We start from the raw sequence: 26,206 nt of genomic DNA, 5'->3' as shown, positions 1-26,206 counted from the left end.
ATGTGTTTAAGAGCCATTTGGATGTGGTGCTCAGAGATATGATTTAGCAGAGGGTTGTTAGAGTTAGGGTACTATGGTTAAGCTGCGGTTGGACTTGATGATCTTTGAGGTCTTTTCCAACCTGAGTAATTCTATGATTCCATGAAAAGGCACTGGGAAAAACTAGCTGTTCACCACAGCACTTTCTTGGGCTTCTAGCTCTGACCTGCCACAAGTATTAAGCAGTTCTGCTGTTCCACTGCTAGCCTCTACCACACTATCTGGGCACACACCAGATTATTTTTTATGTGAAAACGCTTCTGTTTAACTCCTCCTTATCCTCCACCACCTAAGCCTGTGGCCACACCACTTCTTTTGTGATCAGCTTTGGGATACAATGCAGAAAGGGTAAGAAAGAGCAGTGGGAGCAGAAATCCTGACTCCTCGATTGCTATCTACTACCTCTTCTGAGCCTCAGTGGGCTGAGGACACAGGACAGGCAATGGGAGCTGCAGCAGCTACTCCATTTTCAGCTGAGGAGATCTCTTCCTCAGGTCTTGCAGAGCAATCTCTTTGTATCTGGAGTAGGTGCAGAAGTCCTTATATTTTCTTAGCATTGATTTTCTTGAAGAATGATCTTAATGGAAACCACATGTAATTGACTTACAGACTGATGCTACCAACACCTGCCATTCTTACTTATGTCTATTTTTAATATCTCTTTACACAGTGCAGTTGCAGCAGAATCTGTTCTATAATATCCTTCCTAGGAGCTGAACTTTGCCAAGAAATTTCACACAACCACATGGAGAAATAACCAGATATATCTCCAGCAGAAATGGATGAAGCCTTCTGTTTATTTCTGTGTGATCCAAAAGATTCTCTCTATGTCTCCCACAAGTACTCCAGGTTCTTATAAAATGAGAAAAATAACCCTGAGCAAGTTGGCTGCCTGTGGGCATGCTCTGATGTACGAAATGTGCCCAAGCCACTGGCAGTGCAGTTCCTTGCAATGAATGACAACTTGAACTGCTTGCAATTATGAAGAGCTTCTCTGTACCAATCAGTCATTTTCCCCTTGCTGTGAATGATGGATCTCTCAAGCCATTAGCTGTAGGACTGCTCAGTTATTCAGAAAGGGTTTACACTTCTTCTCAACCCAAATCCAAAACCTGGACTAATCTACACTTCTACACTAATCTACACCACCCTAAATAGCAGGACTTAAAGGAACATTGCTTCTATATTTTAAAATTTAGATGCAAGTGAAATAACCTGTACCTGCAGTACAGTGATAGCAGCAGCTTATTAGTGTGGAAGAGACCCACATTATGCACACAAATAATCTGTCTCCTTCTTCCTGACAAAGCAGCTTTACTGAGTTCATATTCTGCATCTGGTGAAGATGGGACTGAACCCCCCTGAGCTATTTGGATCATCAGCCTCAATACATCTCAGCTATGTGATTCCTCTTGCCTACTCCTGGCAACAGAGTCTCTCTTGCTTGCTATCCTCACTTTGCTGCTGCAGATAATAGCTTTTAGATATCAGCTATGGAAACCGTGTCAGCTTCTCTGAAGTCACTTTTGCAAGTAGCTTGTCACAATTCAGTGGTGACAGGAAACTGAATTTCATCCCTGCATTCTGGAGCAAGTTAAAACACTATTTGATATTTAATGGACCTTTGTTCTTTAACATGTAGCTGTTTACCATTGTATTTTGGCAGCTTCTTTGGAGACAGAAGTACAAAGGGATTGTTTCTGAGGAAGGCCAGAAATCCAGGGCTCCTCTTGCTTGTTTCTGCCACACCACAGTGGAAGATGCGGCTGGGCCTTGTTACACCTGGGTGAGTCCAGTTCTTGCAAGAGCCCACACCCTACAGTCAGGAGCTATTGCAAGTATCCATTCTTCTCTTTCCAGACTATTTGCTTTGCAGGATGTGCTGCAAAATGAGAGATGGAAGACAATGGAGAATAAGGAGTAAGCCCCCCATCCCAGCTCAGGGAAATAGATTACGTGTATCCAGAGGCTGTGAAACATTTGCCTTTCCAAAGCAGAGGTGCTAGCACATTCATGCTTAAATTAGGCCCTGTTACCATACACCCGACCTTGCCAATCTTCATTAAGTTGCACCAGCTTCTGTTTCAATAGCGCTCTCTGAGGCCTAGCAGGCTCTCCTGGTCTCTCCTGGCAAGCTGCTGCTTAGTGCATCATGCAGTTGCTTTGTACATGGTGGGAGAGATGAGTGGCTGCTCCATTCAGATCCCATCTCACTTGCACTGCCATAGTCACACTGAGAAAGCTGCAAGCAAACCAAAAACACCTTTCAGCACAAACTCCTTTTGTTAACAGGCAATGGTAGTCTTCCCACAACGTCTGAGCAAGAGACAAACTCTGCCACAAATGCTTGGGTGTTGCCTCTGGAATTTGGAAGGATGAAATCATTACATGTTCTCCCACCCTCTCACTTTGAGGCATTTCTGACTGGGATCATATGATGCGGTTGCCTCCAATTAGACGGGACTGGGATCAGTGATTCAGGAGGTCATTTCCAGGCCTGCAGCCCTTAAATAGTATGGAAAGAGTTAGTGTGAGGTCGCCAGGGGAAGGCAACGATAATTGTTAAAAATGGCTCAGGGTCTGGTAGTGTGTGAGAAGAGCAGGAGAGGGGAGATCCAAGGCCCAGCTGTTGCTTAGCTCTGTTTGTGAATTTTGGCAAATCCTTAATCGTGCTGCCCTTATACTCGCAGTGTGTTTGTCTCCTGGGAGCACTGGCTCTTCCCAGCCTCCATGTGGTCCTGTGGGCTGTGCATGCCATTGACTCACCCTGGCTGCTGGATCTCTGGCTCAGCACACGCTAGCCATGTATTGAGTGACACAGCTTTCTGGTGCCCCTGGAAGTGGCTGCTGGGCAGTGTTGTGTTGTACAGCTTTGTGTCTCAGCCCTGCCCTCAGAAAGATGTGCTCGCCACTTCCTTCTGTCCCGGGAAGGTCTCCTGGTGGGGTACAACAGGCACTGCTGCGCCTTCTGCTTCAGCCCTCTGCAGGGCAGCTGCAGGCTCAGGATTATGAGTGGTAGTGCAGCTAATTGGTTGGGCGGGCTGCTTTAAGAGCCTTTACTCTTTAAAAAAAACAAATGTCGAGCGCTCTAATTGACTACCGCAAAATAAAGCCCTTCTCTTCTTTCCCACATGCGCGCACAGTGTTAAATAACATCCTCTTGTCTAAACTGGGAGGGATCCCTGCACACATTGGGCACGCAGAGCCTCAGAAAAGCTTACTTGCACATGGTAAGTGGCCCAAAATATTTATGCACAAATATGTTTATGCGGATGTGTTTATATTCACAAGTAATTATGCAGCAGCGAGGCATTTCACAGGCTTGCCCTCCCTGTCTCCAACAAATAGTGTCTTTAATGTCCTAATGATGTACCAATTCAACGTTTACATCCCTTCCCCTCCCCCCGCCTTTTCCTTTTCTTTTTGTGAAAGCAGTTGTCTGATGTTTGACAGCAGTACTTCCTGCCTCTAGCCAGCAAGACCAACAACTGCCTTTCATTTCCTTAAAGAAGAAACCCACATTTGTACTCACTGAAGGCAAAGAATCTATAAAACGTGTTTCCTGAGGAGTAATTTCTGGGCATGGTGTGATGCCAGTCTCCAGCCCCGATGCCAAAAGCTGTTGTTCTGTAACTTATTACTGCTAGTTCCTCCTTTGGCCCGCGGATCAGAGCGCGTGTACTAATAACTCAGCAGAATAGTACATGTGGTAAGATATTCAGTAATACTCAGCTTTACCCATGCATTCTTTCTGCTCTGTTTTTGTACAGAGTTCCCCTTCTTCTTACAGTTAAGCCTGGACATATTTTTCTATTTTAAATTTTCCAATGATTTGTACAAGAGAGTATTAAATTGCTAAAGGGCATCTTAAGTATTACAGCTCTGTTAAACCTGAATGAAGCAATGCAAGTCTGGAACACATTTAATAAATCTGCAGCTTGATAAGCAAACTTTCTTTGCAAAATGTGACATTCCATTGAGCTAATCAGCGGCATGAAAGACCTGCCTCTAATTTCAGTATCTTCAACTTCCTCACCCAAGGACTCCCAGCAGCTGTGCCTGCCTCCCATCCCCCTCCCTTCTCTTGGCACCATTGAGTTTAAAATCGTTTCCACATCCTTCAGCGGAAGGTGTGCAGGAGCTGGGCACTGCAGACCCCGACGAGCTGCCTGCATGGCCTTGCCGTGTTTTATGATTTCCATCCTTAGGTTTTGTTTTAATTGAAGAGTGAGAAGACAGCGCACTCAGCTCTGAGGAAGGCTCACAGTATGTGGAAGCGGTATCAAGAGAATACCTATGCCAGTGGCTGCAAGGGGAAGAGTTCAAACTGGGCCACCCAGAGTTGCTTGCGAAAGCTTGGAGACTCTTATTTTAGTGTTTTTCTTTTACTTAATTTTTTTTTTCTTTTTTTTTTTTTTTTTTTTTCCCTCAGAGTGCTCTTTAACCTAAAAAGATCACAGGTCATTTCCAGAGTGATGCACCTCTTTAATTTAACCCATAGAGGCACTGACAGCTGGATTGGGCTCCACCAGAAAGTGCTTGAGAAACATGAGATCGCTGCAGCGGCAATGTAGGGCAGCAAATCAGTCTTGAGGGGTAACAACCCTTCTGGTGGGCTTCTGGTGCGTTCCAAGCCCTTGGGTGGAACGGCCTTTGTCTTGCCCACTCCCTGCACCTCCTAGTCTTAGGGTGCGGGATGCAGCCTGTGTGCCAGGCTCTGCCGTTATGTCTATTGTATCACATGAACCTGGGAGGAAACAGTACAAAACCATTCAAAACAGACTTTATGAGGAGTCTGTGTAACCTCTCAGACCCGTTGATAACACAGCAAAGAAAGAACTCCAGGCATCTATGATGAAAGCTTCTGCTTTCTCACATCATCCTTATCACAGTCAGCACTTCTTGCCTGGGATGGCCTTTGGACTCACTCCTGATCCTGGGCTGACGAGGAAGGCACAGCACACACAAGCCACGTGGCTACTGTGCTCCTGTGAGCTGTGGGACTGTGCTGCTCTCTGCACCTGGGGCAGGCCGGTGATGGCCTCAATGAGGCTTAATTCCTGTTCAGCATCTCATAGGAGCTTAGTTGTAAGGGATGTGAAGAGCAACAAATAAAACATTTGCTTTGTTTTTGCAGCTCTCCAGCCAGCAGCGCTCCAGAAAACAGAAGTGCTTTCCTTCACAGAAATCCGACTGACGGGTGCTCACTGGGATGATGCTGTGGGGCTGGCATGCTCTGGAAGTGTCCCTCATGCCTCTGCATGGTCATCATTAGGAGAGCCAACACAATGGCTGCTACTGCGCTGTGGCATGTACGGTGATGCCAAGGCACAGGGCCTGCCCATCCCTCACTGCATCCAGGCACTACAGGCACCCAGCTGCAAGCAGGAGAGGCACAGGGAGGGGCACAGATACAGGGGAGATGACAAGGCTGGGTGCAGCCTTTTACCCTGCAGTAGAAAAGGGCAAATGGCAATGGAAAGGCAGTAGGTGCAGGGCTGACAGGTCCTTGAGCTCAGCGGAGAAAAGAGGGTGTGCTTCTCCTTTAACGTGAATGTACAGTAAATGGTCCCCGTGCTGTGTGCCAGACGGACAGGACAGAAAAGGAAAGCCGGTCTGTGTACAGAGGGCAAGCACTGTACTGACAGCGGGAGCGCAAGGCTCCTCATGCTTTTCTGATGACACGTTTCAACCCAGATCGAGCTCTTTAGGAGTGAGATGCCTCATGTGTCACTGCCCTCAAATCCTTGGCCTCCGCACTGAGACTACCAACGAGAATGCCAGCTATGATGGTGGGTTTATTTTCACCAGACTGAATGGACTTCCCTCTCATTCCACAGAGAGCACGAGACAGCTGTAAGTCAGCAGCAGCTTTTCCTTGGAGAGGGGCCCAAGGCATAAGATTTAAACCACCTAATCTCTCTGTGCCCCCGTCCCGGGATCCACGTGCCATCCTGACCAAAATAACTGACACAGGGCTGCGAGAGGGAGCACCTCGCAACACCTCGGCGCTCTCGGAACCGGCCAGCGGGACACGGTCCCCCGCCGCACCCGGCCCGCACCGCCCCGCATCGCCTCGGCGGCGGCTCCCCCTAGCGCCCGCTGGGGCGGGGCGGGACGGCTGTACCTGCCCGAGGAGATATCCGCCTCCGGACATGAGAGCCCTTCTTTTGCCTTTCCCCTTTCCCGCGGGCAGATGCATTCTTTGAAAGCTCGGTGTGTGTTTCTGTGGAGCGTGAGCTCTGCGCTGATTTCAGAAGCTGCTCAGCTACTCTCGGGTAGGTTCCAGCACCTGAAAGCTGGCGAGGCTTTAAGCAGCATCACCTGGACACACTGCTAAGGCTTTGCAAGAAGTGTGCCTACAGCAGCGCTGGTGGATGTGGCTCCTTACTGTGAGCTCTACTTGTGGCTGTCCAGCCCCTTTAGCACCTGGATGGAGAGCATCTGTCCTCTATGCCTTGCTATTTTCACCTCCCCCCCATACCCCACCTGTCTAACAACAGGGCCACACACGGGCCTTCTAGCCCACTCCTGTTCCATGTGAGTTCTCCAGCCTGCCATGCTCTGTGTGGTGGCACCTCCACTTTAGGAGGCTGTTTCAACTACTCTGAACTGGAGGGGAGGGAGGGAGGGAGGCAACACTCCAGACATCAAGGCGTGCAGTCTCAACCTCAGCACCAGGCTCCCATAGATCAGCCTGCAACCAACCCCCCAATACAACAAAGCATCTTTTGGCTCCTTCCAGGTGCTGGAAAAGGGAGGTGGAAGCCTGGGGCACAGCGGGTGCAGGGCATGTGCTGCTGAGGCTGGTGGGGGCAGAGGGGCAAGCTCTGCTCTCTGAATCAGACGCACTGGTTTCGCAGGCCGCATGTGAATCAGACAACCATCACAAACATCTGAGCCCACAAAGCCTGGCTCTGCCACAGCTATTGTGATCTACGTTATTCAGGAATTCTAAAAAACAGCACCAATTCCCATAAAGTTTTGCAGAGTAGATAAATACTCTGCTCCAGCACTCACAGCACAAAAGCTTTAAGCAATTAGGCCAGGCCACACAGCGATTCAGCAGCCGGCTGGGCCGCCAGCTGCACAGGGCTCCTGAGGCTGCCGTGCTTCTGTGTGCTTATCCACACCAGGGACAGTGCTGTGACCAACACTGCAACTTACCCACACCACAGCCCGGGAGAGGACACCACAGGACCACGTGCATTTTTTTTTAGGGAAGAAAGGGCCTGACCTCGTTCACTTTAGCAAAGGATGCAGCTCTCCTAAAAAAACACTGACCAGCAGCTAGATGCATTTTCCCTGTTCATCCTCACCCTAGAATTTCTGGATTATCCAGTAGGTTTTTCTTCACACTTTTCTGCCTGTTTTGCAAAGCAGTTTGAAGTTCTTAGCTTTGATCAGAGCTGGTCTTGGACAAGGTTTTGCTGCTGCCTCTTTTTTCCTTCCTGTGGTGAGAACAGAGAAAAGGGGCAGTTCTCACACCATCTTTCTCACAGGAGCTGGCTGCCATCACACAAAAACACCTTAGGTTCCTTTGGGGTGATGATGGTACGTGCATGTGTGGGGTCAGAGGAGGCTACAGAAGAGCCCCCTTCCCCCAGACAGAGATGACATTTGCTTCTCGCTCCAAGAAGCCCAGAGCTTTTCCTTTGACTCAAAAGACATTGCTTTGGAAAATCAGAGCTGACTACATCATAATTCCATCCCCTTCTCCCAGTTTTTGAGTGATAAGGCATGCACGATGCTGCTTGACACTGTGATATTTATAAAACAAAGCAGAGGTCAAATTTGCTGAACAGTTTCCAAATTCCAGTGAGATTTATCACAAAGAGCCCCATGCACAGACCAAAGTGGCGTGACTGACAAGGGTGGGATTGTGGAGCCACTCGAAAGCCTGGTTTCCAGCCAGCACCGATGGGCCACATCACGCTCTTGGGGGCAAAACCTGCTGGGAAGCTTCAGCTATGTGGAGAATTCAGGCAGCTTTCACAACAGAATTTCTGGACAAGAGAACCCATTGTGAGGAGCTCAGTTTCATGCTCGAGGAGCCACACTGTCCTCCATCAGTGTGGCCCTGTGTGAGGGGCAGCCTGGAGCTCAGCCCCAAGCAGCAGGCCCCATGCTGCCTTGCTCCTCCCCAGTGCCCCAGCCTCCCTAAAATAGAGGTGCTGCCGGGCCTCGCTTGCCAGCTTTCCATCCCAAAAAGTGCGGGAAGAAAGGTTTTTCCCACAGCAGTGCTGATAGTTCCAACTGAAAGCTGTCCAAAGGAGATTTGGCAGAAATGCCCACCAGATAGCTACAACTGAGAAAGCGGCTCCAGTCTCTCACTCTCCCCAGACACCAGCCTCCAGGGCTGTTGCTAACACTGCCTGTGTTCTCATCTAAGGGTTGGTGCTGCTGAGACCTGTTTGCACCCTGGTGCTCTCACCAGCCAGCACATTTCATCCTCCTGCCCCGAGCCAGAGGGGACAGATTTGACATGGCTAAGCCTCAGTTATTTCTACAGAAGCAGGCCACGGCTGGCTAAAGTACACAGTGCAGAAACTGGATCTGGAGCGGAGGTCAAGGTGACACCTCCAGAGTGGGCTCCACCTCAGCATCTTTGCCCCAGTACCACAGGTCAGAGCACGGCTCCACAAAGCACTCTGCAGAGGAGCGGGGATTACATCCGTGTTTGTTCACTCATCCTGAAGGTGCTCCCAGAAGACACAGGGAAAACTTCCATAGAGCTCACTGCTGAGGCAAGGCAGCAAGGCTGGGCAAGGGACAAGTGCTGAGCCTGTCTGCAGGGAGGCACATGGCCTGAACCCTGCCTGGAGGCTGCTGGGCCTGCAGTGCCCCACACCAAGCCAGCGGTGTGGGGAGCAGAGCAGGGTCTGTTGTCTCACTCCATGCTGGTGCTGGTGGCTGAAAGCCATTGCTTCATCTTCTGGGCTTCTAAGCACTGTTGGAAACAAAGGAAAAAAACAACAAAAAAACAATTTAGACTACATACGCAAACAGATTTGATGACTTTTCAGGAGAAGAAGTTACTATATCCTTACAAATGACTAACTCCACCAGATGTGATTTCATCCACCCACCCATCCTCATATCTCTACTTATCACCACAGGATCACCTTTCCCAAACACAAAGCTAACATACAGCCACGCCATTTCTGCAGCTATCTGTTGTGCAATAAAATATGTAAGATTAGAAATAACCCTTGTCCCAAAAGGACATAAACATTTGCCTAGCAGCTGAAAAGTCTTTCATATTTAGGTTGTTAACTAAGAATTCTGCAATTTTTAGGAAAAAGATAAGTAAACTAAAAAATACTTGTTTTGCCTTCTGAAATCCAGGACCAACATTAGACAGAAAGAAGGTACAAGGGCTAAGATACTTGACTAAATTATCATCAGTGTTTTCTTCACAACCTTCCTGTGCAATGTTGGGAATATCACTTACCCACTGGCTGTATCCATTCCCAGTGTATGAAATGGGGATAACAGCACTTCTTTACCTCCACTGTGGATCAAAAGGACAAAGATGTTAATCATTTTCCAAGATGCTCGGACCATATGGTTCATGCAGAAATACCTTACACAGACAGTCTTCGGGAACTATACCAACAAGATATATCATTTGTTCAAACACAAAACAAATGGAGACTGTAAAACAGGAAAGACTTGCTTTTCATGGATGCATAGGTGCCTTGTTATCACTTCTCCAGCAGATCTCTCTAGTGTGATCTTATGGGCCTTTTCTTCTTTTGGGAATAAATGAAGAGAACAACAATCATATAGTTGATCTCCTTTCCCTCCTTCTCACCACACAAGCTAGACAGGAGGCTCCTAACGGAGAAATCCCCATGTGCCATGGAAAGCCATGCTCTGGACTTTTGCATCTGGCACAGACTGTAACAGCCTCTGCATCTTTCCTGCATTTGAACTGGAGGCAATCAAATGTCAAAAATCAAAAAAATCCCAGTTCAAAACTGGTAGATGCCACTGCCCTTTGCTATCTGACAGCACTCCCATGAGCCCTGACGTTATCTACAGTCTCATGTACTGTCCTGGCATTTGAAAAGTGCAGTAATGCTTTCCTTTGAGGCACCCCTTCACTGATGCACGTTCATTTCACTCAGCTTACCAGCACCCTGAAGAGTTTTGTTGAAGGATGAAATCTTTGTATTGGATTGGCTCCTGCGCATCAGATACAAGCACAGGTTATGCGCTCATACTCTGCCAAGAATTTTAGGTAAGGTAGCAATCCAGAAATAAATAGAAAAAGCCAAAGGAACACTATCTGAATACAAAACACATCTGAAGAAGCATTTCAATTTAAGTCACGGTCTCAAGTTTTCCAGATAGCCCAAGACATGTAAGGAGAGTGAGCATTCTGTGTGACACTTCAGCTGGATGCTCTATATCATCCTAGTGTTCAGACTGCTATTCTTAACTCTGAACAGCATTGCCTGCATCTACTGCTATTTCTGCTTTTCACAGCACAGATTCTCCCACAGTCTATCAGGTTTCTTTGCTACTCTCCCTTCTGCCCATTGGGTACCAGAATGGGAACTGTAAGATGGTGAAAGATAAAACATGCTCCTACCACGCCTAGCTGACACTGGTGTTATTACTTACCGTAGATGACGGCTAACTTTGACTACAATCAGTTAAATGCAAAAGCAGACTTGCATTCCTCCTTTATGCACTCAGAAAAGGAAATCCACATGTTTATACTCAAAATTCACATCTAAATATACCATTGGTCAAACCTTACCATTTAATGGTGTCTGAAAGGCCAAATACTTATTTGCAGATAATCTCCCCCATTCCCAATCCACTCCAGGGCTCCTGACACGTGCAGGCCCACACACTACTGCCACAACACAAACCACTATGGCACACTCGTGCTTCCATAGCATGCGCCTATTTCCAAAAGCTTTCAACTTATCTTTGAAGTTCATTTCATGCTGCAGTGCAATTTCTGGACAAAATGATGAAAAATTATGAGAATTTTTTGGTTGCAAGAGAGACATTAGCAGCTAGTTTATGCTGGCTGAGGAAAACTGAAATGTAGCCTTTGACCATCAAAATAAGACTCCCTCCACCTACTTCTAACACTGCATTTTTTTTTTCCCCCGGTGGCTCTTTCTCACTGAGCTGTCTTCCTGAGCACTTCACACCATACTTCTGCGCACCTAGTCAGAGCCTGATTCCGCAAACACTCCCCAGAGATGCTGTGGTGTAACAGCACAAGTGGTCCCAGTAATGCTACCAGTGGTAAGCAGCCACTTCTGAACCTTGGTAAGACATTTTCCATTCAAGTCTGCTGACAAGATACTTCTATGTAGCACTCAGTTCTACTTCTGGTCTTGGCTCATGCAAACAGATAGATTGACAAGATTTTGTATGTTTGATCAAATCTTTGCAATAAAAGCCGATTCCTTAATCATAAAAAAGAAAGAATGCGGTGGTATTGTATTACAGCCTTCTAGCTCTCGAAAATGTTACTGCTGTTGTTTTAGGCAATAGTCTAATGTCACAGATGTTCCCTTTCTTAAAACAGAGGAAAAGATCAGAGCACCATTACCCTTAACTGCGAATTACATAGCTTTATTTTTGTAATAAGGTGGAGAGTTCTATTCTTTGGCAGACCTCGCTTTTTAGTTTGATAAAGAACATCCAAGTTGGCATTCAGTGTGGTTTCCTTTGTTAGTCAAAAAATGTACCTTTGTATTAAATATATTTATTTATTGCATCAAATATGACAGGAGGAGGAGTTCAAAGGCTAATACCCACAGACCTGGTCTCCAATGTTGAAAATCGGTAATTCTGTGTCTTGATGATACTACGTACCATTGCATTTTATGACACTCAAACAATTCATTAGAACGGCACAGTGGTAAAGACTTACAAATGGAAACACCTCAAATATATCTGCAGTTTCACGTACGTTGAGTTCTCCTGAGGTACTTCTACACATATAAATAGAAAACATTTTATATACTCTGATTTTGCCATACACCATCAGAACAATACACGTGGAAGAGAAGTAAACTAAACAGGAGAAAAAAAGGCACTATTTGTCACTGCAATTGAAACTTGAAACTAAATTTTATTTATTTATTTATTTTTTCCAGAATGCTGCTTTTTACCAGTGCTTGATTCTCTCTTTAGAGCAAGTGGGCTGATATTCACTTGCATTATAGCATTGCTTAGGATTTTTGGAGAATTTCAGCCTGGCCACCAAATACCATGTCAAGTACCATGCTGTATGGGAACCAATCTGTTTCCTTTCAACATAAGACTTTCTTACTTAGCAGCCATGAAGTAGATGACACAAGGTATTTTGGGGAACTTACTGCATCTATCTCTGGTGAGCAAAATAATTCTGCTTTCAATCTCACACCTCTGGACAGTCTGGGACACAGAAAATAACCCAGGAACAACCGGCCCCAACCTCACTGCTAAAGTCCAACCTTTAGATAATAAACTACATTGTATAAAGTCCTGTTCCATCAGGTGCCATTCCACACGTCCCCACAGCCAGTCCACCCAGGCAAGGAAACTAGTGTAAGCAAGCAGACTATGGAGCTAAGAAGAAATGCACAAGTTTTATTTTTAACCATTGCTGGACCGAAAAATAGAGTCATATGGCTTATTTATATTTCAGGAGATGGTAGTGAATAAGTTAAGGAATATTTCATCCCAAAACATACTTACTTTCATTTATAGCTAAGCTGAAATACACATATATTTTCTTATCTTCATAAATGCCAAGCACCCACCTTTTTCCCCCAACAAAGATTTACACGTACATGCATGGCACTTCCTACAAAGCTGTTGTGGGCTGAAGCATTAAAAACAATGTTTTTCTTTGAATAAGAAACATTAATCAGATCAAAATATAATCTTTTAAATCAATTTCTTCCTGAGCAACTTAAATTTGGAATGTATCGAAAAGTTTCAATAAATAAGTCAAAGATTAACCAGCTTCACGCGTACCTTTAACAATTACGTAAAATGCGTTTAATGACAGACAAGTAAGCTGTAGGACCAGGAATCTTAGATGCTGTGTGCCAGATAAATTTATCAAGTACCATTCAAGGAAGAGAGGCCAGGTTAATTGTTATGAAAAATACAACAACATTAAAACCTAGCAAGTAAATTGTTTAACAGTTTTTGTATTTAGGTTATAAGTAGTGATGGCTGAAGATGCCATTAAATAAACAGATAAAAATAGACTTAACAGTAAGCGGCAGTGAACTTGCAGGAATGTGTTAAGTGACTGATTACTCTGTTACAGCGTTGGCAAAAAGTGTCAAATGGAACTTCTGAGAGGTGAGAATATTAATTTTCTTTCCAAAATATAACAATTCCACAGTGTGTAAACTAATCATTACTCTTTCAATGTAATTTCATAGAAACCACTTAAAATATAAAATGCAGCAGATTCATATTTTAGCTAATAGGTTAGTTGTTATCCATGCCACTTTCAGCTTTCTTTAATGTACTCCCTTATGGTACCGTATTTCTACCACCAGCTTGGGATGTGAATGAGAATAGAATTTTCTTTGTAGCATTTGCTGTAAATAAACACCTTTTCTTAACACAGAATCATAGAATCACCAAGGTTGGAAAAGACCTAAAAGATCATCCAGTCCAACCGTTCACCTATTACCAATAGCTCCCACTAAATCACGTCCCCCAACACAACATCCAATCCAATGATTACACACTTTATTTTTGCCCTCTGCATGTAGGTACAGTAAAGACCGACTGGTGATGGAAACAGGTCATAATTGGTATTGGCTCTCAGCAGGATTGTGGCAGAGGAAACTCTCAAAAAAACACGTGAGCTTAGCCTGAGTTTATACGCCTTGTCCATCACAAGATAACTTTTGCTTCTTAGTTCACACCGAAGGGTGACCTTGCAGACAGAAGTCACACTGCTGTAGAGCAGCTGTAGAACAGGAAGCCAAAATGACCTAGCAGATGTTTGAGAAGATACGAGTGAGTTAGACACAGCAGCCTGGCTCCTGATGTGTGACTGACTGGCCTCATCCTGGCAAGGAGCTGCTTTCCTGTGCCCTGGAACAGGAGCTTATTGCTGTTATCTTCTATTGGTTAGCTTCCTCTGAGCAAAAGGCTAAGGCCTCATTAAGAAACCTGAGCACTACTGACGTCAATTCTGTGCTACCAGCACCAGGGGCCCCAGGACACCTATCTCAAAGACACTGAATGTGGGATCTACTCCCATTTCTGATCCCAGCCTCCACCGCTCCACTTCCTACCGTCTGGTAGTACTAGTTGTAGTCACCAGCAAGGGCAGACTTTCACAGTGCATCCCGCAACAATGCATTACTGAGCTGACAATTTTATAAAGCTGCTTCTTTTTGTTTTATAATTCTGAAGTATTTCAACTAGAGAGGTTGCGCGTATCCTTTCTATTAATTTTACTTCTAGCCATCCCAAAAGCAGATGCCTGTAGGGACAGCTGTGCTCTGCTTCATACAAGAACAGTTCAATTCTGTGACCACAGAAACAACACTTATACACTGAATAAGAGCTCCATCTCTTTTAAGTTTTTTTCACTGAGTGACTTTTTTTTTCTATACCTCTTTGGATTTCTGGTCCATAATAAAAATTAAATATCTACAAATACTCTTCCTGAACATAAAAACCATGCCTTGCATCTTTTCCTTCAATATCTAATAGAATTGTACTTAGCTGTAAGAAATAAAACTATGGTTTATATCACCTGTCCCAACTCTTCAAATTCTTCATTCTTGCCATTCACTGACTTGGTAACTTTTTTTACTGTATGAATTAGAAGGACTTACCAAAAATATCTAGCTTCTGTAACTTGCCTTTTGTCCACTCACATTAATTTGCCAGAACAGTAGACTCACTCCTCCCACACTGAGAAATTCAGAAGCCATTGTCTAACCCAGTTTTGAGCCTGTTATCCCGAGATGTGAGCACATGGCAAAAGCTCTGACTGCATCACTGGAATGAATACCAGTGCTCTCAGGGCAGAGAGGCACCCTTCCCAAATGGCTCACTGCCTTCTCATTTCTGGTAGTTAATGCCACAGTATTATGCAATGACGACTTGCTTCTGGAGAAAGAGAGAGATTAGGATCTGTAAAATCCACTTTGCAATACAGCGCGATGTATTTCATGTTTTGCGGATGCCCAGAAGACTGTGGTGTACTCCAAAAGTTATTTTGTGATAGACAACAGATAATTCTCTCTTGAAATACCCTACAGCAAGATACCTATGGAGCCAACATAGTATTATTAACATCGAACCCACAAAACCTGGTATCTCCCCATTGCACGTGGGAACATCGTGTTTTGTTCTGTTTTAAATGCTGCTGTGCATTAACTCAGTTTCTTGAAGAATTACTTTTAATAATAATTAAAAAATCTTAAGAAAGCTTGAGGGGTCACCAGAAGAGAAAGGTTAGTTCTTCCATCCATCACCTTTTATAGATATCCTCTAGCCACTTTTCATCATCTTCTTCCTCATCGTCTATCGGTTCCTCTGTTTCCAGGGGAGAAGGAATGAAGAACTCAGGTCTGGGACGTGGTTTCCTAATATGAGACTTCAGTCCAAACTTGCGCTTTAAGAGGTGGAACTGTTCTTTGACATAGTAATAAAACTCATATTCATATCTCATACGTTGGTAGAGGATCTGTATTGCTTCTGGAGAGGGGACGGTCTTTTTCACTGTCACAGTCAGATTGCCAAGTTTCCTATGTTCTGTAAAGAAAACAAGCAACATAGCAGGTACTGATTAATGAGACCACACGTAAACTTTTTTTCTCTGGTTAACATTAAGGCACGGCCGTACTGCATTACTAGTACACATGACCTCAATCCGCCTCCTTCGTAATGTAAATATTTTTATTGATTTGAAGTTAGGCTTAGACGTTTAAATATGGCTAGTTCACACATAGCATTTGGAACTGCAGACAGAATCAGAGACTCACTCAATATCCTGCACTGGAAGGGACCCACAAGGATCATGGGATCCACATAGCACCACCCAAAATCAAACTATGCCTGAGAGCAGCGTCCAAGCTCTCCTTCAACTTCAGCACTTGGGACCATGCCCATTGCTCTGGGCAGCCTGTTCCATGCTCACCATCCTCTGGTGCAAACCCTTTCCCTCATCCCCAGCTGCCTCTCCCCTGTCACAGCTCCATGCTGTTCGCTCAGGCCCTGTTATTGTCACACAGAGCAGAGCTCAGCGCTGCGCCTCTGCTCCCTTCACAGGGAGCTGCAGGCTGCCATGAAGCCTCCCCTCAGCTTCAGAGGGAGCTCCTCCTTCTTCAGAGGAGCTGATATGGTGCTATGTTATTGGATTTGTGATTAAAAAAAAAACCAGTGCTGCTAACACACCAAGGTTTTAGTTGTTGAGCAATTCTTGCCTTTAAGCAAAGGCAGAGCTATTTACTTCAACAGGCAATGCAAGATGTCCACCTAGTGAACACAGCACTGATGATCTCCAGACAGAAATTACAGGTTACACAGGAAAAATACAATGAAAAGAGAATGGTTTTTTGAACATGAAATTCTTTGTCTCCATTAGATAAGATTAATGCTCATATAGCTTAGGGTGTCCATGCCTATAAACACACAGACAATGTTCACACATTTTCCTGCTCCAGAGTAAAGAAAAAAACTGAAGGAAAATAACAGAAAGCCATTCATTTATTAATACTACAGAAGACAGCACCCCTCAAAAGCTTATTCTCTTCTACACCACCCAAACCCATAGACTGAATAGACTAAAAAGCATCTCATCTTCTAAAATTATTAATTAGCTGTTCAAGTTGTTGTTGATGGGCCTTAGACAAACATGCTCAAAGGAAGGATTGCTGTACTACTTGGGTGAGAAGGCCTGAGCCATCTTATGATGATGTAGCACTTCAAGAAATTCCTTATTCTGATGCTTGGTTGGCAGCTTCCACCAGCACTGCAGTCTGGTTTTCTTTATAAACTCAGCAGCAAATATACACTACTAAATATTTCATTTATTAAGTCTAAGTCTTCACACCACTTGCCAACTGCATTTTTATTTTACGTAGGTTATTTCTGTTACAGAAAACTCCTTTTACATCGCTGGAAAAAGCTCTTTATTTATATGGTCCCTCCAGGACTCTAACTGGGAAAAGCCACTTCTGAAGGCCCCGGCTCCCTTTTGGTGGCTGTTCCCTCCAGCAGAGAGAGGCACTTGTGTTTGGCTCAGGAGTGCTGCCAATGATGACAAGGTGAAAGGTGCTGGGTTGTTTTTGTGGGGGGTGACCAGCACGGGCAGGACTAACCTCTCAGTTGCCTCTCAGTGTAACTATCAGCAACTGCAGTCCTGCAAAACGCTGCTTGTCAGAAGGGACTGTGCCTGGCCTCAGGCTCAGCACGTTGATCAAACAAGCCAACTTCACTTTTTTTTTTTTTTTTAAAACACATTTAGATTGGTTTCTAATCTTAAATGCTCTTGAAATGTTCCCTAATACAAATATGAATGAAATCACAGAACTGCCCCTTGAAATCGCCCTAACACCTCTCCTCATTGTGTAAGCACGATGGAAAAACGATGCAGATTTGGCCTAAAGCCAAAATAACAATCTGCATACGCTACATAAACTGAGCTGTCCTACCGAAGGACCCCACTTTATGACCTTTGAGATCGCTAACCATATGGAGGGCAGCAAACAACACTATTCACTTTTTAGGGTTATTCTTCTTATTATTTTTTAAGTGGTGGGTTTTTTTTGGCATTCTTTTGAATTACTAAAAAGAATTCACCACACAGCAACCGAACCTCCCAGTACAGCCTGCTCAAGCCTTGCATTAATGTGGTGAAGACTAAACTGATACGCAGATACGGATGAAGAAAATTAAATACTTCTGGGTTACCAGGTGATGAACATTTACTGCTACTTTCTCAACTCTCACTTGTTTTTTTTTCCCCTTTGAATTTACAAATCTGTGTTATTCACTGCAGTAATCCAAGCCATAGGAAACTGAGGACTTTTTTACAGTCTGTGGCTTGAAAAACCCTGGATTGCCATATTTAGACAAAACGATCCTAAAGATTACCTCAAAAGAGAGGTTTTGAGCTATGCCTTCTGCCATACCATGATACAGAGGTGCTCCTGAGCTGTGGGTGAATGCAGTAGTGCTCTCCCACCCAAAGGCAAAGGCGGAAAGCCCTGCCCCAAGGCCTGCTGCCCGAGGGCCGTGCGAACACGATGGCTGTCAAAGATAGAGTAAGCTCATTTCCTGCAGCCAGGCAGGGAGGCCCCACATCTCAGTTGCACTCTGTTGAGCTGCAACGCATACCTATTGCTCCATGGTTGTCAATGGAAATAAAGGTACATTGCTGCGGTTAGACGTGATGTACAGACCAGTTAGGGCCTCTGCCTGCCGTGCCACTCCAAGTATTGGTGAGGCACTAAAATGGGACTCTGATGGCTGTGCTAGAAATTATATCCCCTCAAATTATGTAACTGCAGCTCAGCCAAAAAAAAATTCAGGCCCAGTTCACTAGTTTCTCAAACTTGAACTTTTCATTTGGACTCCTAAAGGACATCAGGGAAAGGATGTTTTTGAGAGAGCAGAGGAAATGCTGCTTTCTCACTTGCAGGCTGCCTTTCCAACAGAGTGAAAGATGGGCAGAGCAGCCAGGCTGTACACCATGGCTGGATTGCACTGCTCAGCACCAGGGCTTCTTGTAGTCACTAGATGAGATGAGGTATTGAAAAACAAAGCCCGTGAAAAAGTAAGTGGTGACTCGACTTACAGCATCTACTAGCCCTGTCTGAAATACTCTGGCTCCCACTTATTAACCTTCTTATTGCCTTTATGCACTGGGGACTGGAAATAGAAGTTAAATTCCTTCTCACTTACCCACATTAACAAAATAAGGTATAAGATTTAACATGTAGATAAAGATTAAACGTTTGTGTGTGTATTGAAGACAGTTATGCTAGGCTCACAAGTAATATTTGCTTTGTTTTAGCATTTACATCTTAAATTACTGCGTTTCTGTCATGACAGAAGACAACTCAATTCCAGAGAGTTGGAAGGAAATCTCATGCACACCTCTTAATTGTCAGATACGGACAAGTGCCTCTGAGCAGAGAGATTTCTGGTAGCAAGAACACCCAGAACTTCAGAGACCTACAGTTCTAGGCAAAACTGATGTCGTGCTTATCAAACAGGTATCTTGGGAGCAAATACACCAGGCTGCAATTAGTGCAGACACTGCAAAATCATTGCTGTCAGTGACAGTCTGAACTAGGTGAGACAGTTACAGCAGTTCACTTTCTACTTTATTACCACTTCTCTGAATAAGGAAACCAGAGGGAAGAATAACATCACTCTTAACCTAATACGATTTCATTATTAATATTAACATAGACAAATCATAGGAAGCTCACAGCATGATAACCTAGCAGAGAAAATGGAGGGAAGCCAAAAAAGAAATTACCCAGGAACAGCTCACAGTGGCATTCTGAAAGGCACGCAATCAACTACAAATGCTGATGGATGTAAATAGCAAGGAGGTGTGGCACCAAATGACAACAAGGAAAGGGGAAAAGGGGAAAAGAAAACATTAGCAATAAATGTAAAAAAATACTCTGGATCAGTAAGGCTGAAAATAACAAAAGAAACATCTTCCTGTAGTATGCAAGTAACATTTGCTGAGAACATACTGTAGAGGTAAACACCGCACTGGCCTGGCTGTGAACTGGACAGTGTAACAGTGATACATATCCAACAGTGCTCTGAAATACTACTTAAGCTTTTAAAGGCATTATTTCACTATTACGAAACACTTGCCTTACAGCACATTCAGAAACACAAATATATCTCTCTCTCTGTACTTTTTAAACAGCTACCACTCTCTGAGGTCTCTTCTCCAGCCAGGAAGTATTTATCAAGCAGTTTCCAGCTTCTCTTTTCCAAACTTTTCACAGTACCATGCTTTTGTCTCTACCAGTTCAAAGCTGTGGATGCAACAATGTAGATTTCCAGCTGCATGGGACACCTCAGCTAACTTGCCAGTATAGCGCACTGCCTCTGGTGCTGCTCAAGCCAGAAAACGTGCTTTATCTCATGCATGATCAGATAACAAATCTCAACAGGATCTTCTAAGAGACTCCTTTTATTTGCTGCAATTTATGCGTCGCATTCCCAGTCAAGATAAGCTAACATAGAAAAGAAAAAAAAAAAACCAAAAAAACCCCAAAAAGCTGAAAATGAACCCCATTGGTATGAGAATGTGGTCAGGTACTTTTACTGCTGTTTAGCAACTTGTGAACGGAATGAGACAGAGTTGGAGGTGCCAAAACCAAAGTCATCTGCAAAGGAAATGCCAGGATTCTCTAGTTCAAGTTGCTGAGAGAACTGCTAGGTTTGCAGTTCATATGAAATTTCTGATGTATCTTTTATAGCTGTATAAGAATTACTGAATGGATGCAGTCAGCCTGACCATCTGACAAAACCACCACATACAAGTAGATTCTTACAGATCACTTGTGAACAGAGATGCACAGTAAGTTAGGCAGATACTACCAATATTCCTGTTTTCTCGCTTTTTTCTTTCTTCCTTTTCTTTTTTTTTCAGAAGGAAGAGAAAGTTGCAGTGACAAACCTGAGCTGAGCTCTTGAGCAGGAAAAGCTACACCACAGATACGCTGTGCAGAAAATCTGCAAACAGGAATATAGCCTGGGATTTAAGAACCTCAAGCAGACATCTCATCTTTGTGCTTCAAGTCACTGCAGAGCGCTACCTGTGATTTGTGTTTGCAAAAGAGAAGCTGTAGAAGAGGCACGCAGTGCAAGTTTACAATGTCTACATGGAATCGAGTGACGTGGAGGTGTCTTTATTTCCATATATAGTATTGATGAGTGCAACCCTGGCGTATAGCATTCAGCTTTGTAACCACATCCTAAATCAGACAGGATACGAGAAAAGCCTCAGAATGAATATCAGGGCTGGAAGGAACACTTCAGAGAAAGGAGATACATTTGGTCAGCTCTGTTCAGCTGTTCACCAAATAATAGATTGAGAAGTGACTTGTTTGCAGCACCCACATACTTTAATGTAAGAAAACTACAGATACTAAAGAGTTAGTAGCTGAAGCCAGAGTTCTAGTGGAGAAAGTGCCTAATAACTAGAACAAAATGAAAGAAAAAATGGGTTGATTCGCTGTCACTTGATATTTTACATCAGATCCAACTGACTTAAGCAACTCAAGTTACTGATCTTTGTGCAAAAGTAGGAAAAATTGAGTGGCCAGTAGCAAAGAAGAAGCCAAGCTAAATGGTCCAGTGGTTCATTTAAGTCGTTCACAGATGCATATTACAGTCTTTCATGTCTCAGCTTCCAAGCTGCTTGTGAAATCCTTTTTGTCAGGCCCTCTGAGACACCTAATTGAACGTCATTTTAGGAAGATGTTTTAACACCTCAGTTACTACCAATTCCAGTCACTGGCACTTCAAAGCCCACCACCCTGCGATATAAAGCCCTGAAGGAATGTGAAACAACACTAGGTTAAAAGTTTTTTTTTACACGATCTTAAAAATTAATTTTCAGTGCTGCCCCTTCCAATCTGCCTTGTTCTTATGAATATTACTATTCATTGCTTTGCAATAATTACTGAAGTGAAAAAATAGAACAAAAATACACATACTAACAAAAGCACAAAAGTTATGTGCCCTGTAATAAAATGTAAGCATTACCAAGGTAAAGCCAGCACTTATGTGGTATAACAGGGCAGGAAGAGATATGTTAACATAATGAAAATGGCTATTAAAATGCAGAAAAAAAAGAAGGTATCAGTTCTCCTGTCCCATGTGAGAAAGTTACTGGCTCTATGATTTTCTCCTGTGTCTCCACATAGAAAACTCAAAGCCCTGAAATTGCTTTACATCTTATTATTAAAAGCCAAAGAAGGTCAAGAGAAAATTCTCTCTTTTTCCCTTAGGTTCTTTTGTGTATAATGAGCAACTGCAGGCAGCCAGGGACTGAAGCACTAGCGAAAAAAAGAAGAATGCTACAAGAGCAGAAACAACACACTGTTCCTTTCAAGTTCACCCCCCTTCCTGGCCCACAGCCCGCCTGCCTTGGCCAGCTGCCAGGGTATCGGGACAAAAGCTTCCTCCTCTGGCCAAAACCGAGGAAAAGGGTCCGTTGTTTAACACAGGCAGACTGGTTTCAGCAAGAGAGAAAGCTGAAAATAAGGGGAATTATATTAACTGAAGGTCCTGAGAGAGAAGAGTAATCTCCTAGTGTGGCTAATGCAATTCTCACTCCATGCCTTTCCCAAGGAGGGAATGTCTTGACTCCCTACCTCTCAGACTAGAAGGCGAAGTGAAATGTTTCAGCAGGGCTAAAGCTATGAGGCTGCTGAAGGTTCACGAAGGGTAGGTCCTGCTTGACTGACCTGATCTCTTTTGATGATCAAGTGACCCTACCTGTGGCCATGGCAAGGTGGTGGTTGGCCTCTTCACCCACATAACCAGTGATAAAACAAGGAAATGGCCTCAAGTTGCACCACAGGAGAAGTTCGGGTTGGATATTATGAAAAATTTCTTTTCTAAAGGAATAGCCGGGAGCTGGAACAGGCTGCCCAGGGATGTGGTTAAGTCACCAACCTCTGAAGGTGATGCTATTTTTGTTGGCTAAAAAGGAAACAATCAAAATAATTCAACCCCTTGTGTCTATTTAAAATCATTCAACATTGATTCTCCCTGAGAAATCATGATCTCCTTGAGAAATTCAGCAATCAATCTCCCTGCACAGTTATTCTTTTGTTCCTATATAGCATATCCTTCCTTTGATTGTTTCTTTTACAAAATCAGAGGTCACACTTCATTAAATTTCTTTTCCTGTGTATACAGTGATGCACAGTGACAATAATGCAAAGATGACACAAGAGAGGTGGTGATAAGTATCCAAAAGGTTATTTAAAGGAAAGACTCACCCAATAGAGGCCTTCAGTCTGCTGGAAAATGCTGAAGCAATCTCCACCAAGGAGCAATCTCAAAGAGATGCTGCTTCAGAGTTGGTCAGCCCTTAAATGAGGTCTAGAGGAGGTGGAGTCAGGCTCCACCCCTTCCAGGAGCACAGCTGAATTACTCTCACCTGTGCTCCCACAGCTGACCCAAAACTTGCCTCAGCCGATTAATCAGAGGTTCAGGCTGTGATTACCAGTTTCCCATACACTGTGAAAGTCATTCATCGCATCTCTGACCATCTCTGGCTCCTGCTGTGTACCTTTTCTAATTCTATTAGATTCTTTTTGTGAGGATGGGACCAGAGCTACAAATAATTAATGAAAATGCAGAAACTTGAGATACAAAAACCCACAGAAACAATATGTAAATATTTTAAGTAGTTCTTCTAAGGAGTTAAGAGTCAGAAATAAATGATAACCTATGTGCCTATACCACAGATTTGAGTCGTTGCTGTCCCAGAGTGTAGACTGAGAATATTTCCTTTACTTAAAACACAAAATCACTTCAATACAAGAGATTTCTTCAACTTCATGGGCTAATCCTAAAAGAAAGAGTATTATCTACAAATCAGTTTAATTTATCTACTAAAGTAACACAGGAAAAAATAAAAAAAGATTAAATAAAGATCAAATTTTAAAATAATATTAAAAAAACGAATGCTTTGATGGCCATTTTCAACAGCTAGTCCTCAAAAATACAAATCTTTCAGTCTTTTTTCCCTAAAAACTAATAGAAATTCTCTTCCTTACTAGACTCTGAATTGATGAAATTCCATTCAATTTGTTAAACTTAAGAGAAGAATAAACGCCTGGATTTCATTCACACCAAACAGACGAAGAAAACCCTGAAATCATACAGGGTCATCTTTTTAAAATCTGCAACCAGAAAAGAATGCACCATCATCTTTCTATTTTAATGGAGTTCTATAGAAAACAAGCTTAAAAATATATCTGAGATTAATGGTTTCCATAGCGACCAAAACAATGAAGAATAAAAAAATGATGAGAGTCTTGTCATGGCCTGTCCAAACCCCACAAATTTGTTTCTAGGAGACTTGGAGTAAATTTATATGGAAGGGGCACCTACCACATTGGCTGTCTACGTGCACTTACATGTGCCAAGATGGCCATAAGGCCCACACTTTGACATAGGCACAGCACTTGTTTGGACATGAATGCGTGTATAGTCAATGAGAATGTGGGTCCCAGAACACTTTTAAACTCTCCAGTTCAGCATCTACATGGAGGCCAAGTTTTCCTATATGTGTAGGGGATATGAAATTGTAACTCTGAGCTCTCTTAAAAATATATTCCTCACTGGTATGGCCAGTGGCTACGGCCACCACTCTCCAAACAAACATGGCAGCCCAGGTACATCGCATTCAGTTGACATTTCCTCCATCTGCTTGCCATGGTGGTTGACAGCATTTCTGGCATATCTCTAGAGCATTTAATTTTGTTAAGTGCATTTACTGAAGAAACGAAAACCCCTTAAATGAGCAAATATAGAGTCCTCATAAACATAGCTATATATATATATTTATTTTTTTTTTTCATTTGCTCTGAGTAACAGCGGGAAATGAAAAACCACGAGGCTGAAGGAAGTGAAAAGACTATTTATGTATCATGGGAAAAATTAAACTGAGTTTCAATGCTTTAAAGTGTTCAACATCTGTTTATCAAAACACTTTTGTTGTACTTCTTTTGTCCTCGATTATGCAGTCTGACTGCTCTGACCTACAAAAACTGCACTAGATTCTTCCTTTGATTTTAATGGCAATCTGTGTAAGTTCTGCCACTACTCTGAAACCAAAATGATTGGAGGGCATTTCCAATGGGCAGTAAAATACAAGAATATAAGAATGTATCTAGTGCCCTTTCTTCATAGAATTGCTACATGTGCACACATATTCTGTAAAGATGTGAGGGTCTTGGAGTTCTCCCCTTTCTGTGCATAAGATACAAAGTGTCTGGGCTCTACATTTTCATTTCTGTTAAAATAAAATCTGTTGAACAAGTGGGATGTACACCAAGATGTGGTTTGGAAGGATAACAGAAAACAGCCTGTGAATTGAACAGTTGCATTAAGCAAGAACTCCAGCCACTGATTCCTACAAGGAGCTTGCAAAAACATGCACCAGGGAAAACAACTTTCATCAGTTCAAAGCAGAACTTTTTGCTAACTGTTGAGTCTGTCCTTAAAATAGGCCAGATAATGTATTCTGCAACTGCAAAAAGCGCTGGAACCTACCAGGGGACCACAAGCCATGTTCCACAAGCAGCAGAAGGCGGTGCCAAGCAAACACTGAAACTCAATATATAGAAAAATATGCTTTTCTGTTTCATTGCTGTTCTGTTATTAAAAATTCTAGATGAACAGGGCTGACATTTTGGTAAGCTGTTTGCAAATGTTCAAGAAGACGGAGGCTTTCTGCTGTCAGACACTGACACTGGCATAGCTGCATCAAACAGGCAAAGTTGTACAAGCTGCAATTTGTACCTGTTATTTTCAGCATATAAGAGCTTAAAATGATGGACTCTAAAGGGGTTTCCAGTCCCACAGAAGCTGTTCTTAGTATAACAAGATGTATACACATGTACATCATGATCCTATTCAGGATAATGTCTTTCTATCAAGTGCTTGAGCACAAACAGCACTCGTTTCACCCTGCCTCACCATGCTGACTGGAAAGATCAGTCTGCCATTTTTAAATAAACAAAATAATCCAAACAAGAGAAATCTGTTTCACTGCACTTAAAAAGATTGTATGTTCTCTTAGCATTAAGCATCTCACCTGATTTGTAAAGAAAATCAGTTGGTTTAACTCACAGAATCATGTGATAAACTAAGTACCTCAAAACAGGGAAGCCCATGACCTCTTCAAAGTGCTCTTTGGCATCCCACATTTCCTTCTTACGTTCTGTCCTTAATGGTTTTTCACTGGCACCACAGGCACTCAGAGCTTAGCACTGCATCTGACAGGTCTAAATTCAGAATGGTAATGCTTAAGGTAAGAATTCAGTGAAAACAAACAAATAAACAAAATCCACCTGAAAGATCCAGAAATTCTGAAGCAATAGCCCTAAGGAAGACATAAATCACTACTGCCTGATACTTACATGGTGAAACTGGA

General features: G+C 43.4%; 1 protein-coding gene and 1 long non-coding RNA gene across 5 annotated transcripts in view; one reads left to right on the top strand and one right to left on the bottom strand.

Moving 5' to 3' along the window:
* Positions 1 to 1,510: 1,510 nt before the first annotated feature.
* Positions 1,511 to 9,528, top strand: LOC107311564. The gene is made up of 3 exons (XR_001554146.2): positions 1,511 to 1,825; positions 3,183 to 3,269; positions 5,177 to 9,528. It is a non-coding gene; the product is annotated as an uncharacterized LOC107311564 (long non-coding RNA).
* Positions 7,791 to 26,206, bottom strand: part of UST (uronyl 2-sulfotransferase) — a 151,553-nt gene continuing 133,137 nt past the window's right edge. For 2 of the 4 annotated variants that reach the window (XM_015858145.2, XM_015858142.2), the window contains 3 exons: positions 15,522 to 15,801; positions 9,494 to 9,553; positions 7,791 to 8,989 (listed from right to left, as the gene is read on the bottom strand). In XM_015858145.2, coding sequence (XP_015713631.1) covers positions 8,983 to 8,989; positions 9,494 to 9,553; positions 15,522 to 15,801 — 347 coding nt within the window. In that variant the 3' untranslated portion in view covers positions 7,791 to 8,982. Of the gene's footprint in view, positions 8,990 to 9,489; positions 9,554 to 11,633; positions 15,802 to 26,206 lie in introns of those variants that run through there. The other 2 variants (XM_015858143.2, XM_015858144.2) reach the window with 2 other exon arrangements.

Source organism: Coturnix japonica, chromosome 3 (assembly GCF_001577835.2).
Source record: "Coturnix japonica isolate 7356 chromosome 3, Coturnix japonica 2.1, whole genome shotgun sequence".
Classification (NCBI taxonomy): Eukaryota; Metazoa; Chordata; class Aves; order Galliformes; family Phasianidae; genus Coturnix; species Coturnix japonica.
The sequence above is the reverse complement of the archived record's forward strand: the minus strand, read 5'-3'. Positions and strand labels throughout refer to the sequence as shown.